This window comes from Nicotiana sylvestris, chromosome 12, assembly GCF_000393655.2.
Source record: "Nicotiana sylvestris chromosome 12, ASM39365v2, whole genome shotgun sequence".
In the NCBI taxonomy this organism is placed as follows: domain Eukaryota; kingdom Viridiplantae; phylum Streptophyta; class Magnoliopsida; order Solanales; family Solanaceae; genus Nicotiana; species Nicotiana sylvestris.
The window spans coordinates 31421679-31437669 of NC_091068.1; the positions used below are offsets into that span (position 1 = coordinate 31421679).

General features: G+C 37.5%; 1 protein-coding gene across 1 annotated transcript; it reads left to right on the forward strand.

Annotated features, from left to right (window-relative positions):
- Window positions 1-10742: 10742 nt before the first annotated feature.
- LOC104211705 (alkaline ceramidase TOD1) lies at window positions 10743-14286 on the forward strand. Its single transcript, XM_009760799.2, has 4 exons — window positions 10743-11020; window positions 11105-11311; window positions 11883-12440; window positions 13767-14286. The coding sequence occupies exons 1-4, from the start codon at window positions 10768-10770 to the stop codon at window positions 14114-14116; spliced, it is 1368 nt and encodes a 455-aa protein (XP_009759101.1). The 5' UTR covers window positions 10743-10767; the 3' UTR covers window positions 14117-14286.
- The last annotated feature ends 1705 nt before the right edge of the window (window positions 14287-15991 follow it).

Consider the following 15991-nt stretch of genomic DNA (forward strand, 5'->3'; position numbering starts at 1 on the left):
TCCCAAATCCTTATCCCCCTCTATGTGTTTATGTTCCTCATGACTGGTTTGTGATTATGCCAGTGTCAACTATCTCTGAGCATATCCAAACCAGTCGTAAGACCCTTGCTGGGGTTATGTGCTTGCAGTCAAATATATGTGTATCCCAAACCCCCTTGACCCCTGTGTGACTATTGAATTCATTTGGATTCTGTATGTATGATCCTATCCTGAAGTGCTTGATTTTGTTTACCACTCCAACTTCTTTTCAAACAATCTCTGTTTCTTTAAAAATTAACTTTTAAGTCCAGTCTTTAATAAACTTCTTTCAACCCGTGTCCTGTACTTTCACTTTACTCTTAGTTAATAAGTTCTGCCCCCTCTAGTATGTGTACTTCCTTGGGATCCTCTTGAGAACCCTCTAAACTCTGGCATACTGAGGCTGGCCTTTCCACACTGCACTGGTTCAATGCGTGGTTACTAAGCCTAGGTGTAAGTATTGCCCAGGGTCCTTGAGACCCTTAGGGAACTTTGATGCACTTAGACTCTGATTTGTCTATGGAAATGAGGTTTGTAAGACCATTGGAGGCTTTGGGAAACTTGGGCCTGATTGTAGGCTCTCTATAGAATAGTTTCTTAATTTTCCATTTCACTTACATAATTCAGTTATTGGCCTGTAATAATTTGTAAACAGATATTTGGGGTATTAGTAAAAAGGATGGGTAGATGTGTATTTTGTGGGATAATATGGGTAGAAATCCTGCTCTTAGGGTTTTACTTTCAAATCTACCTGCTTTACTCAATAGAAAACATGTTCATAGGGTTTTACTCTTGTTGAATCTGATTTCATTTGCATAATAGACATCATGCCTATAGGTTTCCACTTCTAATGTTGTTTGCATCAAGTATAAATCATGCTCTTAAGGTTCTGCATTTTCGAAATCATAGGTTTTTAAACAATTGTGTCTTAAATCAATTCAAATATAGATACCATGTCTATAGGACCTAACTCTAATTCAATAAGTCTTTCATATGTTGCTGCAAATTGACTAAAACCAGTAATATGCCTAGATACCATGCTTATAGGGATTTCTATTCGCAATTATGTCTGAGAATCTAATTAGCTTAATAAATCCATTTCATTTCGCTTAGTTTACTTCTTAAAACTGGTCTTATTAAGTGATGACATTTCCTAAAACTAGTTCTTTCAAAATTGTTTTAATCTCATTAGATATCCTACCTATAGGTATCACAAGGGTCTACTTCAAAAACTTGTTTGTTTCTATATAGACACGGTACTGCATATAGGCAAGCCTTAGGGCATTTTCAAAACTTGTATTTCCCTGAAGCTATTTTTGTCGTTCAACATTTCTGATTCTAATAAGCTTTTAAAGAGGAGTCTCTAGGCAACTACTAGGTTATAACTTCTGGATCTGAAAGTGGTATATTTCTGCATAATCACTTAGAAATATTACTTTAGAATTTTGATTAATAAAGACCTTACTTGTGTTTGAGTCGTGTTGCCTGTATGTTTGTTTGAGGAGGAATTGTGAGCCTCTTAATTGCTCCCATTTTGTAGAAGTCCTAAATGTTTTTTGACTGTCGCCTTAGATTTTGGCCTTTAAAACCTTAGGGGTTCGTCTAGATCTACCTATAGGTAGAGGTCCTAACTCCCTCCGAGACTATTAAGAAGGGACGAGTAGCAGCACGCAGTAGGAATCAGTGACCAAACACTCACTTTGCATGACCAATAAGGGGATGGGAATGGTAGACGTGGGATATGATGACTACGCGTTAATGTCACATGTAGCCCCTCATTGAGGAGTATTTACCGGACATTGCGTGGGGTGATCCTATAGAATAAACAACCTAGGACCCCTCCTTACCCCAAATCCTCTCCTTATTTAAAACTTTGTTTGTTCAAACCTTTATTTCACTACTTGAATTGTTCAATGAGCTTTACAACATATTTGATTCAACTATTTGTATGGACTAATTTGTACATATAAGTTCGGTCGGGACCCACAGTTGTGGACCAAGAGGGGTGCCTAACACCTTCCCCTCGAGGTTACTTCGAGCCCTTACCCTAATATCTGGTAATGCAACTAGTTACATGAGTTAATCGCTCTAGGTGCCCTAACGCACCATAATCCGTTAGGTGGAGACTCTTCAAATACCCAATTCCCAAAAGGAAATGAGTCATTACACCCCATGGAATGTCGAAACCGGGACTCCTCCCCGCAGAGGGAAAAAGGGGGCGCGACAGCAACGAGGCCGAACATGAGGCCATGATTATAGGTCTCGAACTAGCCAAAGGTTTGGGAGTAGAAGTGATCGAAGCTAAATGTGACTCCTTCCTCATTGTGAATTAGGTTAACAAAACCTTTGAAGTTCGAGAGGAACAAATGCAAATATACCTGTTGGATAAGCTGCAAGTAACTCTACACCAATTCAAGGAATGGACTTTGCAACATGTGCCTCGAGATCAAAATAGCGAAGCTAATTCCCTCGCAAACCTAGGGTCATCGGTAGAGGACAACGAGCTCAATTCATGGGTTGTCGTATAGCTCATGAGGTCAGTGGTCGAAGAAGGCCACGCCAAGATAAACTCCACAAGCTTGACCTGGGATTGGAGAAACAAATACATAGAGTATTTGAAGAATGAAAAACTGCCCTCAGATTCAAAGGAATCGAGGGCCCTACGCACAAAGGTAGCCCGATTTAGCTTGTCCAAAAATGGAACCTTACTCAGGAGGGCGTTCGACGGTCCGCTAGCAATATGTCTGGGACCGGGAGATACTGAATATGTTTTGAAAGAAATCCAAGAAGGCACATGCAGGAACCTCTCCAGCGCCGAATCATTGGTTCGAAAGGTAATCAGAGTCGGCTATTACTAGATCGATATTGAGAAAGATGCGAAGGAGTTTGTGCAAAAATGTGATAAATGTCAAAGACATACCCTGATGATTCATCAACCCGGGGAGTTACTGCATTCAGTTTTATCGCCATGGACATTCATGAAGTGGGGGATGGACATCATCGGCCCTCTTCCATAAGCACCAGGTAAGGCTCATTTTTTTTGTTTATGACTAACTATTTCTCTAAATGGGTTGAAGCACAAGCATACCAGAAGATCAGGGAGAAGGAAGTCATCGACTTCATTTGGGACCACATCATATGTCATTCGGAATACCATCCGAAATTGCATATGACAACAGAAAATAGTTTATTGGCAGCAAAGTGACCAAATTTCTCGAAGACCATAGGATCAAAAGGATCTTATCAACACTTTCTCACCCTAGTGGGATTGGTCAAGCTGAATCGACCAACCAAACCATAATCCAAAACCTCAAGAAAAGGTTGACCGACGCCAAGGGAAAATGGAGAAAAATCTTGCGCGAAGTCCTTTGGACGTATCGTACAACTTCGAAGTCCAATACTGGGGCCACCCCATTCTCTTTGGTTTCATGGCACTGAAGCTTTAATACCGGTCGAAGTTAGGAAGTCGAGCATTAGATTCTAATATGCATTGAAGGAATTGAATGACCAGACCATGAATACGAGCCTGGAGCTATTAGATGAACTGCATGAAGCTGCCTTTGTTCGATTGGATACCCAAAAAAACGGATCAAAAGATATTACAATCGAAGGTCCAACATTCGATATTTTAATATCGAGGACTTGGTACTAAGGAAGGTCACGTTAAACACCCAAAATCCTAATGAAGGAAAATTGGGTCCGAACTGGGAAGGGCCATATTAGATTCTTGTGATCACGGGGAAAGGGTCATATAAGCTTGAAATGATGGAAGGAGAATAGCTACCGAACAATTGGAACGTAACTCATCTCAAACGATATTACTGCTGAGGTAGGACCCCATTTCAATTCTTTCTATTTTTCGACTAGCACTTGCAGGTTATCAACAAGGAGCGATACAAAGCCTTTAGGTCTGAAAGCACGCGTTGCACTCTTTTTCCTTTGAACCATTTTTGTCCCAATTGGGTTTTTCGACAAGGCTTTTAACGAGGCAATAGTGGATCGTGCTAACTTAGAATCGAAGGTCAATCACGAATCGGTATCAAAGACTATGTCTATAGTATTCGAGATTTCTCTACAATCAACCTCGAATACTGGGGGGATTACCCTCGGATATTGAATTGTTCTAGCAAGGAAATTATTTCAAAATGGAAGGGTCTCAATAGGTAGGATTTATTGTAAGGGCCAAATGGTCAAAATGAACCGTTCCCACATAGATTGCTAGAGCCCTGACATAAAACATGTACACATGTAAAACTATTTTAGACAAGAATAAAGAGAAGTACTTTCCTTACAACTATCTTATGTTTTGGAAAAATTTCCACTTTACGATCCCATACTTTCGATCTCTTAAGAAAACGGGATCAAGGGCCGATTATAACCAGAGTTTGGATAATCACCCCCACACTCCAGGACTACCGTCCTAAAAATAAAACCCAAACAGATCAAACTATTGAGCTTCGGGGACGAAAGACCTACTAGGCAACTCCTCGATTTTTAAAGGCCACAGCCACCCCACTCGGGGACTGTTATCTTGGGTAAGCTCGGATAAAATAAAACGAAAAAATGAGCCCAATGGATAGATCCCAAACTAAAAGACTACGACCAATTTAATACAGCTCGGAGACGTCTAAAATCCGTAACAAAAATAGGCCTTCAAAAAAAGAACAAATTTTCTTCCACAACCGGTTCTAAAAGGCTACCCTCGACAGAATCTTAAATTTGAGATATTTTTGGGAGAAAACTTCGGTAACTTTGAACCCCGATAATGCCTTGACCTAGAAAGGAAATAAAGGCAAGGTCTTGTTCGAACCCTCGAACACAACCTTATTATTTCATGCTAAGACATTCCAACTTTTGTAAATATGAATGATAAAGCAAAGGAAAAAATTTGGGAGCCAAAAAAGGTAGAAAGCCTTATATATATACATAAACGATCTTTTTACAAAGGCCAAATCGGTCAAACACGAAATTTACAACTACCAAAATGGTCTCGAAAAAGACACAAACGAAAGCAAAATACAAAGTTCTAAAGGCTCCCTTTACTTCGAGTTTGAGAGACCATTCTCACTCGACTAGAAAGCCTAAAGGCTACCTTATTTTGAGTCCGAGCAGGTCCTCACTCGATCATTAAACTTAAGGGCTACCTCAACTCAAGTTCAAATGATCATTCAGGGTCCATCGATTAGAAAAGGTCGAGGGCAGTGCTTATTATCGGTCCTTATCATCTAAACCTTGGACCTTCAAATACAACTTCATAATTTATGCTAAGGTGCTTTGACCCTTACATAAATTAACAAAAAGACAACAGATTCAGAGGCCATGGAAGGGAAAAAGTTTTATATATTCATCAAAATATTTTTATAAGGGCAGCATGGCCCGACGTAAGTTCTTTACAAAAGGCCAAAGCGGCCTCGACAGAAGTACAAAAACTATTTAAAAGCCTAAGTGGCCTGGTCATCTCCAGGAGTGGTATCTCCGCCCCCGGGGTCTTCCGCACTTTCGGATTCGTTTAAGCTTTCAGATTCGTCATCATCATCGGGATAAGTTAATTTCCAGCCTCAACTTCAAGCTTCTTATCGTTCTCGATCTCGGTTGAAAGATCAAAGCCTCGAGCATGGATCTTCTCAAGAGTCTCCCTTCAAGACTGGCAATTGGTGTGAACGACGACCCAATTTGCTCGAACCTGAGCAGCCTCGACGACCTCCTTTGCTCGGACCTGAGCAGCTTTGGAATCAACCCGGTAAATAGCCACTACTGCATCAGTATTGGCCTTGGTCGCTTTGACCTTCGATTTGGCTGCTTCAAGCTCTGTAACCAGCTTCCCCCGATCGAAAAATTTTGAACCCAACTGAGACTGGATCTCCTTGATTTTCTTAGCTTGCACCAAGGTTTTCTCTTTCATGCTTCGGAGTTGGATTTCAGTAGAGGCTAGTTGGGGCCAAGCAGTCTCCTTTTTCTGAGGCCAGATGATCCATATTCTTCTTCCATTCTTCGGCCTTAGTTTTTACTGCATCTACTTCCTCACGGACTTGCCCGATCACGTCAAGATTTTGTTGGACCTGTGGGTTCGAACCATTAGCCACCATGCCCGAATCACCATTACTAACTTCAAAGATTTTTCTTACCTACTCGGCCAGTTCGGTGTGTTGTTTCTGAGCCATTTCTAGCTCAACATGGAGGCCTTTAGCTTCTCCTTCTCTCTTCTCATTGAGAAGCTTGAAGGCATCCTTTTCCTCAGTAAGCCCTCAAATCTCGGCCTCATACCGACTCAGATCCCCTCGGGATTGGAGGAAATCCTTATGATGAAGCACCGAATCCTACAAACATAGATTAAGGAGTTATATAAAGGGAGAAAAGTACAAGTACAAAAATTGACATCGACAAGAAAATCTAGGATTACCCTGTTTAGAGCTTGTTGGGCTTCGTTGAAAAGATAGGGTGCTTCTACCTCATCCATCTTAGCTTGGTCTTATTAGGTGACTAAGCATCAGAGATAGCTAGACACCCCTATGGGGGCAGAAAGAACTCGAGATTGAGATGATAATTGATCGCTTACGCCCGGGATCGACACTAAGGGCCAGAAATTGATTGGTCGGTTTAAAACTAGGGGAAGCCTCACTTGTGCTCTTCCTCGGTACCTCCAATTCACCTAGACCGGTGACATCTTCCACTCCAACAAAATAACCATGGAAAAGGTCTTCTACTCCATGGACCCCTTCCTGTAGAAAGTCTCCACCGCCTGAGCTTCATGTGTCATCGACTCAGTATATGAAGGAAACGATGGGGAATCTATAATATCTATCTCCCTAAGTAAATATTTAGGGGCATCGCCTTCATCTTGGGGAGCCTCGAGCATGGCTTCTTTACCAGCACCAGCTGCCTCCTCAGTAGCCTTATCACCTCAAGGCAAAGCATCTTCAGCTCTTTCCAGCTCGGAGACTTCGGTCAAGGCTTTCCCCTCGATCTCATCAAGTTGAGGTAGAGCAATCTCAGATCACACCGGCTCAGTAGTTGCTCGAATCTCAGTGCCAGCTTGTACACTGGCCACCAGCCCGAAGTCTTCTTCTTTGGGCTCTTCCCTTAGCCGTTGGACTGACTCCAAAGTTAAAGGGATGATGTTCCCCTTGGGTTTATGGCCTGTTTTCTTTTTTGGGTTTCTGCCCCTTAGAGTTCGTGGAATTTGAAGCCCTTTTCCTCTTCTTCTCCCTTACCGGCTTCGAGACAGATGGTGGGGGAAGGATTTTTTCATCACCAGATGGGGGCTTCATTGCCATGTCTTTCCCGAGACCTACACAAAATAAAGAAAGATGAGTAAGCTTGGGAAGAATCGAACAATGGTCAATACATTGAGTTAGAGAGGAGATCTTACCATAGCTACGGGCCTCCCATCGACCCTTCGACAAATCGCGCCATGAGCGCACAACATGCGTCGACTGCGATACTAGGCTCCTGACCCAGTCCTCGAGTTGGGGAACTGTACCGGCATCTAGACAACAGCTGCATCAAGTAAAACACTGATAAGAAAGGGTGAAAACGAAGACAATAAATAGAAATTAAGGACAGAACTATACTTACGTTTCCTATTCCATTTCTCAGGAAATGGCATACCCTTGGCCGAGATCAAGTCCGAGGTCTTCATTCGAACAAATTGGCCCATCCCCGATCTTTGTCCTCATCTATGCTCGAGAAAGGTGCCCTGGTGGCGCTACATTGAAGCTTTATTAGTCCTCCTCGATAGAGTCGGGGGCTATACAGGCATATGAGGTGGTCGAGGGTGAAGGAAGCCCGCTGATTCTGTTTACGAAGAAATAAAGTAATATCACCATCTTCCAGAAAGAAGGGTGAAACTGACCACCCAACGTAAAGGGATAAGTGTAAACACTTAAGAATCCCTCCACGTGGGTGGTGATTGATTCTTCTAGAGAAAGCACCACCACATTTGTTTAACCCAATTGCAATTTTTTAAACTTGGGAGAGGAGTTTATCGACCATATATACCTCGATACCGGCTCACAGCGGCCCAACACCGAGGAAGTCTTTTCAACCTTGAAATCAGAATTGATGACACTCCCTCCGGGAAAAAAAACTCTTCAGGGCGCGGCTATGCTGCTGGTTTCTCTCCAGCCGGCCGTGACGATGAAGCAGTCTCCTTTTGTGGAATGGTTTTTGAAATATTAGCCATTCTTCTATGAATGAAGAAGAATGGAATCTGAGGAGGAGCGCTTGGTATTTTGTGATGAAACAAGCGAAGAAACCCAGAGATCTGGAAATACAAAGCTTTGAGGAACGCAAAGGATTTTGAATACAGTGAAGAAGATTTGAAAGTAGAGTTTGAAAAATAAAGAAGGAGGGCATTTATAATTTCTCAATGACAGTTCATAGCTGGTAATGGCCGACCATCGACTGGCGCACATTAAATGCCTGAAAAACTGTACCAACGAGACGTTTTTGTTACCTCTGCTGCTTACGTCATGATGTATCGAGGTGAAGATCAAGGGCTCAAATCGTTTCTTATCATTACTCTCCAAAAAACGAGGGGACTATCTATATACGGTCAAAATCAGGCTTGCCTTTTGTGTATGAATAATCGAGACCGGGGCATGGTAGGCCAAGATTTGACCTCATGTCATACCGGATCGTGACACGAAGTTAGATTGCCAAGCTTGTGACTTAGGGATCGATCGAGATCGAATCGAGATCGAGATCAGCCAAGATCGAGACCGAACGGGATAGAGATTGAGCAAGATCGAGTGAAGCCTGCCGAGCCAAATAACGAAAAGCCAAGATATCTGCAATCGAGCGATGATCAATGCGAAAATCTCGGCACGTATCAAGAAGAGACTGATTAATCAGCTTATCATGGGATTTATTACTGTATTTAGGATTGTATTAGGGGTAGGACTCCTCTACTATATAAAGGGGGTCTGATCATTTGTAAAGCAGATCATATTCACGCAATACAAAGTAATACACTGTCTTTCTCTTAAGCTCTCAATACTTTGTTATTTTGTTCATACTTTCCAGTGACATACTTGTTTGATTAGAAGGCGACCTAGCTCGAGGATCAAAGCTATACATTTCCTTTGGTTTGCTTTATTTCTATTTGTAGTTAATTTCAATATCAATTTGTGTTTTTCTCAGTTTGTGCCAAGTAAAATCACGTATCCTTAAAACCACAATATAAATTCAATTGTTATCCGTTTTTAGGGTAAACAATTAGGCTAGTTTTAATAAGTCTATAATTAATGACTAGAAGTTGATAAGTTTAAACTTATTTTGAATATTTGAATAAACAAATATGAAGCAAGATCTACTCCTTCCTATCCCAAGAATAATGGAAGAGAGTTATCTCCGGTCACCAATATTGGTATAAAAAAAGTATTTCTGTAAGGTTTTCAATAAATAATAAGAGGACATAAGCCATTGTGGGTTGTGGTTGACCCTCTCAACAGAAAATTACCTATTCATTGAGCCTGCAAAATATATAAAAAAAAAAACAAGAGAGAGGAAGAATAAGGTAAATGACAAAGGGAGTAGAAGCTTCTTTCCTTCGCATAACAGCAAAAGTATCCCCACAATTTTTGTCTTCTTCTGTTTATTCCTTTCTCCCTCTACTCTGATTTGTCACTTCCAAAGACAGATTTTGTAGCATCATATCACAAGAATATTACTGACGTATTGGAAATTCTCGATATATCCTTAGTCATTGTCACATCTCACTTAAAGTAAAATTAATCTTGTTGATGCATGGGCAACATGGCCATAATATAAATTTTTTAAGCTGTCTACTATGGGAGAAGACGTATATATCCACTTATGCGAGCAAAGTATAGCTGATTCTAATTTCAAAAAATCAACATTACGTAGCTACATCAAGATCAGGGTATTGTAGTAAATGAGCGAAGGACTTTAATTTATAGAATGAAGTAGCTAGGCCTAAATAGAGCAGAGATACTAGTTAAATAGGATGGAAAATATTTTTACACACCCATAGTTAATTTCATACAAGTCTATACATCAAAAACATACCTTGCATTCATTCGTTTAGAATAAACACCATATATTATACAGATAATTATTTTTTCTAAAATAGAATTTGTATAGGAAAACTCCTACTAATTGAGATCGACGAATAGTTGATTGATACATGTATTGTATGAAAAAGACATCTAACAGCTTGTTTGGATAGTTGTTATATATCGTTTCATAATATATCGTCTCGTATTGTATAGTATTGTAATGTATCGTTTTGATGTATACAATATTTGGATAGATTGTATTGTCTACTGTCGTTTCATGATATTATACACCAATAATATAAAGAATAAACTTGCAATATTGCAAAGAAAAAGTAAGGCACGAGGTAAAATTATTATATAAAAAGGTAAGGTAAAGAATAAAATATGATTATTTGATAATAAGAAACGGTAATGTGAGAGAAAAAAAATAAGGTAACGACACGACCATACCAAATCGACTGTTATATAAAGTGGCGCTTTTCATCGTTATGTAACGACATATTTAACGATACGATACAATAAAATTTAAGTAACAATACGATAAAATATGTAACAATCATCCAAACAAGCTGTGAGATTTTTGTAATCCCAAAAGACCGTCTAACATAAATGAGATAATAATTGGTTGAGAAAAAGGAGAAAAAAGTTTTTTTTTTTAAATAAAAGATAATATTTGCATAGGATGATAACAACACGAGAAGATGGTATTTTCTGTTATGAGAATAGGTAAATGGGGATCAAAGCAACATCCAAACCACTCTTCTGCCACTCAAAACTTCTCTGCATTTCTCTTCTCTACCTTTTCACCTCTCTCTTCTTAGCTCTTTACACTTCTTTCATTTCTCCTACAAATTGTCTCTTCAGATTTTCTCCAAATGATCCAATTCAGACCCCTCTCTTCTTGTATAATTCTTCTTATGGTGAACATAAACATGCCCTCCCCACTTTTCGTTCTTCTTGCAATTCCCCTGTTTATTTCTCAGGTAAAAAAAAAAACAATTGAATTCTCTTTGATTTTTGATGAATTTTTTATGTTTTGAGATTATTGGGTTGTGCTTTTTTGGCAGATTATTGGGATGCTTTAAAGGAAATCAATGAATTTAGTGAAAATTCTACATTTCTTGGTTCACAAAACTTGAGGTATATTCAGGGGAATGCTGATAGTTTTGGTGGGAATTTTAGTATCAAGAAAAGGTTTTCTTATTTTGATCATTCTGATGATGGAATTGAAATACCTTGTGGATTCTTTAAACAGTTCCCTATCAGTAATTCTGGTTAGTATTTTTGCACTACATTACCACGATTTTGCCTTATTGGATCTCAGAATTACTTCTTATGTACTCACATTTCATATGTGAAGCTAGAATTACTTTTCTTTTTTCCTTTTGTCACTTTTGATTGTGGCTTTTGAAGCTATAAATTCTTACTTTCTGTAAGTTATGGTTGAATTTTATCATCATTGAACAGTTACTAAGAAAAAAAATTGAATCTTGGAGGTGTTTGTTTCTTTTTTATTGTTTGAAATCAAGAAATTCATGAAGGTTAGCTGGCACACTGTTCAAAATTCAGTAGATAATGGTGTGTATAATGCACACATCACGCATTGCTAGTAGCGAAGCCAAAGTTTTCATTAAGGGGTATCAATATTTAAAGAGGGATTCAATGCATTATATATATATATATATATATATATATATATATATATATATATATATATATATATAGACACGCGCATTGGTACAAAATAATTTTTACCTACCTAAACAGTGTAATTTTCTTGGTACTAAAATCTTGGAGGCGTTATTCTGACGTTTTTGTGTTGGTTTTACTTTTGGAAATTTTCAGATAGGATTGACATGGAAAAGTGCAGGGGAGTAGTGGTTATTTCAGCAATATTTAATGACCATGACAAAATCAGGCAGCCAAAGGGACTAGGCAAAGAAACTCCCTACACTATATGCTTTTACATGTTTGTAGATGATGTGACACTCAAGGGACTTCAATATCACAACTTAATTTCAACAAATTCAGATGAGAATTCAGTTGGAGTATGGAGAATTGTTAAAGTTGAAAAAGAACATTTGTATGAGAATTCAGTAATGAATGGAGTAATTCCCAAATATTTGGTTCATAGGCTTTTCCCAAATTCTAAATATAGCATTTGGATAGATGCAAAAATGCAGCTAGTTGTTGATCCCTTCTTGTTGATTCACTCACTTGTTATTAAGGAAAATGTTGATATGGCTATTTCAAGACATCCCTTTTTTGTTCACACAATGGAGGAAGCCATGGCTACTGCTAGATGGAAGAAATGGTGGGATGTTGATGGATTGAAGACACAAATGGAAACATATTGTGAAAATGGTTTGAAACCATGGAATCCTGAAAAGTCTTACCCTTCAGGTAATGTAAATATTTGATACTCTCTTTGTTGTGGTTTCTTTCCTTTTTAGCATGTTACAATAAAAATGACAGTTTTCTATATTTGAAAACTAATTAATTTTAAACTTCTAATTTTAGCCGTATCATATGCTTTTATAGCTAGAGAAATGTCATAACATGTTTAAAATCGCCAGTGTACATGATACCTTTGGTATGTTTTGGAAGTCTTGGTTCATTTATTAAACTCCGTACATTTATCTTTCGTGAAACAACTTCTGGGAAAGCACGGGTTGTTTGTGATAAAGGGGAGCTTTGGCGTGATTGATAAAGTTGCGGCCATGTGACCAAGAGGTCATGGATTCGAGCCGTGGAAACAGCGTCTTGCAGAAATGTAGGGTAAGGCTGCGTACGATAGACCCTTGTAGTCCGGCCCTTTCCCATACCCCGTGCATAGTGGGAGCTTAGTGCACCGGACTGCTTTTTTACGAGTTATTTGTGATGCTTGGAGCTATATATGATAGAGAATATCACATTAAATAAGACATAGGAGCTATATATGATAGAGAATATCACATTAAATAAGACATATTCCTCGTCACCAACAAGAAAAGGGGAAAGAAAACAAAATATTCATGTTAGGTGAATATCCAAATAGTTATCTTTTGTTAATTAAAGTCAGTTTCACGTATTCAAATAGTTAATCTCACTTTTAAGAAACAAGGTATTGCATGAACTAGCACACTATATGGTGTGGAGTATGTGTTAAGTTTAATGACATTATGAGCAAAAATGATAACAGCAATGATTTTTTAAATAGATATATATCAACTACGTATGAGCTTTCAACCTTTTCTTAATTTTGAAGATAGTTTGATGGTAGGACCAGAGAATAACCTTTAAACTCTTTTACTCTTTCCCATAATTTAATATTCCAAACTATTTGATGAAACTTCTATTCAGGTTGCTTCTTGAAGGGTATTATTTATATAAAAAATGTGTTATTTTGATCATTGTACAAAGAACAAATGTCTTAGTTTAATCATGATTCTTGTCTAATTCTTTATTATGTGTGTCTTATTTTATTGCAAATTAATGTTACTGAGATTCTCCTTGGCAATATTCATGGAAAACCTTTTTTATTTTAGAGGTTTTTACACAAATAGGAGGTCGGATTTATTGTCGGTGTATATCGATATACATTGATTATATATGGTTATGTACATATTGTACATATATTTATATATTCGTCGGCTATTTTTAATTTAAGTTGTTGGGTGAGTGAAAATTTAGGTTAATTCTTCTTTGTTTTAATTTTATGTTTATGGGTTTTTTCCATGGTTCTTGCAGATGTACCAGATAGTGCAATAATATTGAGGAAACATAGTGTGGCAACCAATTTATTCTCTTGCCTCTTATTTAATGAACTTGAAGGATTTAACCCAAGGGACCAATTGCCCTTTGCATATGTGAGGGATTTGATGAAACCAAAGTTGAAGTTGAACATGTTTGATGTTGAAGTATTTGAACAGGTGGCAGTTGAGTATAGGCACAACCTTAAAAATGGTGGGGTCATTACTGGTCCAAAAGTGATGCCCACAAAGACAAACAGAGCAACTTCAGAATTACTTGTGAATGGGACAGGTAGGAGCAAGTGTGATGGTTACCTTTTGAAAATGTGGGGTGAATCCCAAGATTGATTTCATTTTTTTTAAGAGTTTAACTTTTATATAAAGTTTTATACTATTAAGTAATATAAAAGATAATTACATATAATTTCTTGTAATAATCAAGATTAGTATTCCTATTATTGACGGACGAATTTACCGGATACCTCTGCTAGTGGAAGATAGCAGATATTCTAAGAAAATTGAGATGTGTACAAACTGATCAAATTTCATCTTTATGAAAAATCAAGATTAGTGTGCTGGAAAAGGAGAAAGGTAAGATGTTATAATATGTTAGAAAAGACAGCCCGGTGCACTAAGCTCCCGCTATACGCAGGGTCCGGGGAAGGGCCGGACCACAAGGATCTATTGTATGCAGCCTTACCCTGCATTTCTGCAAGAGGTTGTTTCCACGGCTTGAACCCGTAACCTCCTGATTATATAGAAACAACTTTACCAGTTACGTCAAAACTCCCCTTCAAGATATTATAATATGTTAAAATACATTAAAATTATAAAAATGAATTACAGTATTAATGTGTATATATTAGTTGTCATTGGAATGGAAGGTTGGAGAAAAGGAAAAAAGCCAAAGAATAAGCCAACTTCAACCAACCAAATTAACCTTCACCTACAAAAGCTGACAGATCATGACAGCTTGTCAGTGAAAGTTCAGTTGAAAGATATTGTGAAGATTAAGCTTTGCAACAAGTCTAAGCCAATCATTTTTTCAGATTCTATAGCTTTATAGTAGTGAAAAAGTGACTGGTGGATTAGGGTGAAGACAAGTTCTGAATTACTTGTGATTTGGACTTGTAGCAAGTAGCTACCTTTCAAACTATAGGGTGAATCCTGTGATTTTGATTTGGCTTTTTTCTTACTTCTGGCGTCGCATGTCTATAATGATGTTTAATTGAATACCAAGTTTTAAATATTGATTGCGTGATTATAAAAACATCTAATTATAGGTAAAATGAGTAAAATAGGAAATGTAAAGTTAAATTGTTTTCAAATATAAAAATATATTATTTGTTTTATAGAGAATTAATAAGAAAAGTGTATTATATAAATTGAAATAGAGAAAAAAAACTACTAAGTAAAAGAAAAAATATTAAAATAGTAATTAAAAATTAGTTTCACAGGAAAAATAATCACATTAAAAGTTAGACCAGTTAGACGTTACTGTCCGGTTGAACGAAATGGTAGGTCATTAATAAACTTCCGTCAAACTTCCGTCATACCAAGTATGAGTGTCAATAGTTCGGTTCGGCAGGTTATTTTATACAATTAGTATCATACTAATTTTTTGATTATTTTATTGTCTATAATTAAAATTAGACTTTTCAAAACCATCTCAATCATGTCGGTTTCTCTTCGGTATCGGTACGGTTTGATTAATTTTCGGTATTTTTTTTAAATGTCATATAAAAGTCACTAGTAGAAGTAAAATGCAATAACATACTGTGAGCACGTGATTTTTGTTTTTGCGCGACAGTCGCTCCAAAAGAATAAAAATTGGTCCTGCTGTACAATTTTTGGATTTCTGTGCGGCACTTTGTTGATTTATTTGTGACTTCGGCCCATTTTTATTTATTTACTTTATTAAAACAAAATTCAAAAAATGTGTACGTATCATGCATAATCTGAACCGTAACATGGTTTAAATAGAAAAGCATAAACAGGCATCTTTGTCCGTGATTTTGTTTTGTTTAATTTTACTTGTTTTGAAATATTTTAGTGTGTGTGCAAATAATTGTATTGAGTGTGTATTTAATTTTAATTTGATTTTTTGTTTAGTTTTAAAATAAATAAGAAAAAAGAAATAAAAATAAAAAAAAATAAAAAAAAAAAAGAGAAAGGACCCCTTCTTCTTCCGGATTGGGCCAATTTAATAAAATTGGCCCAAAC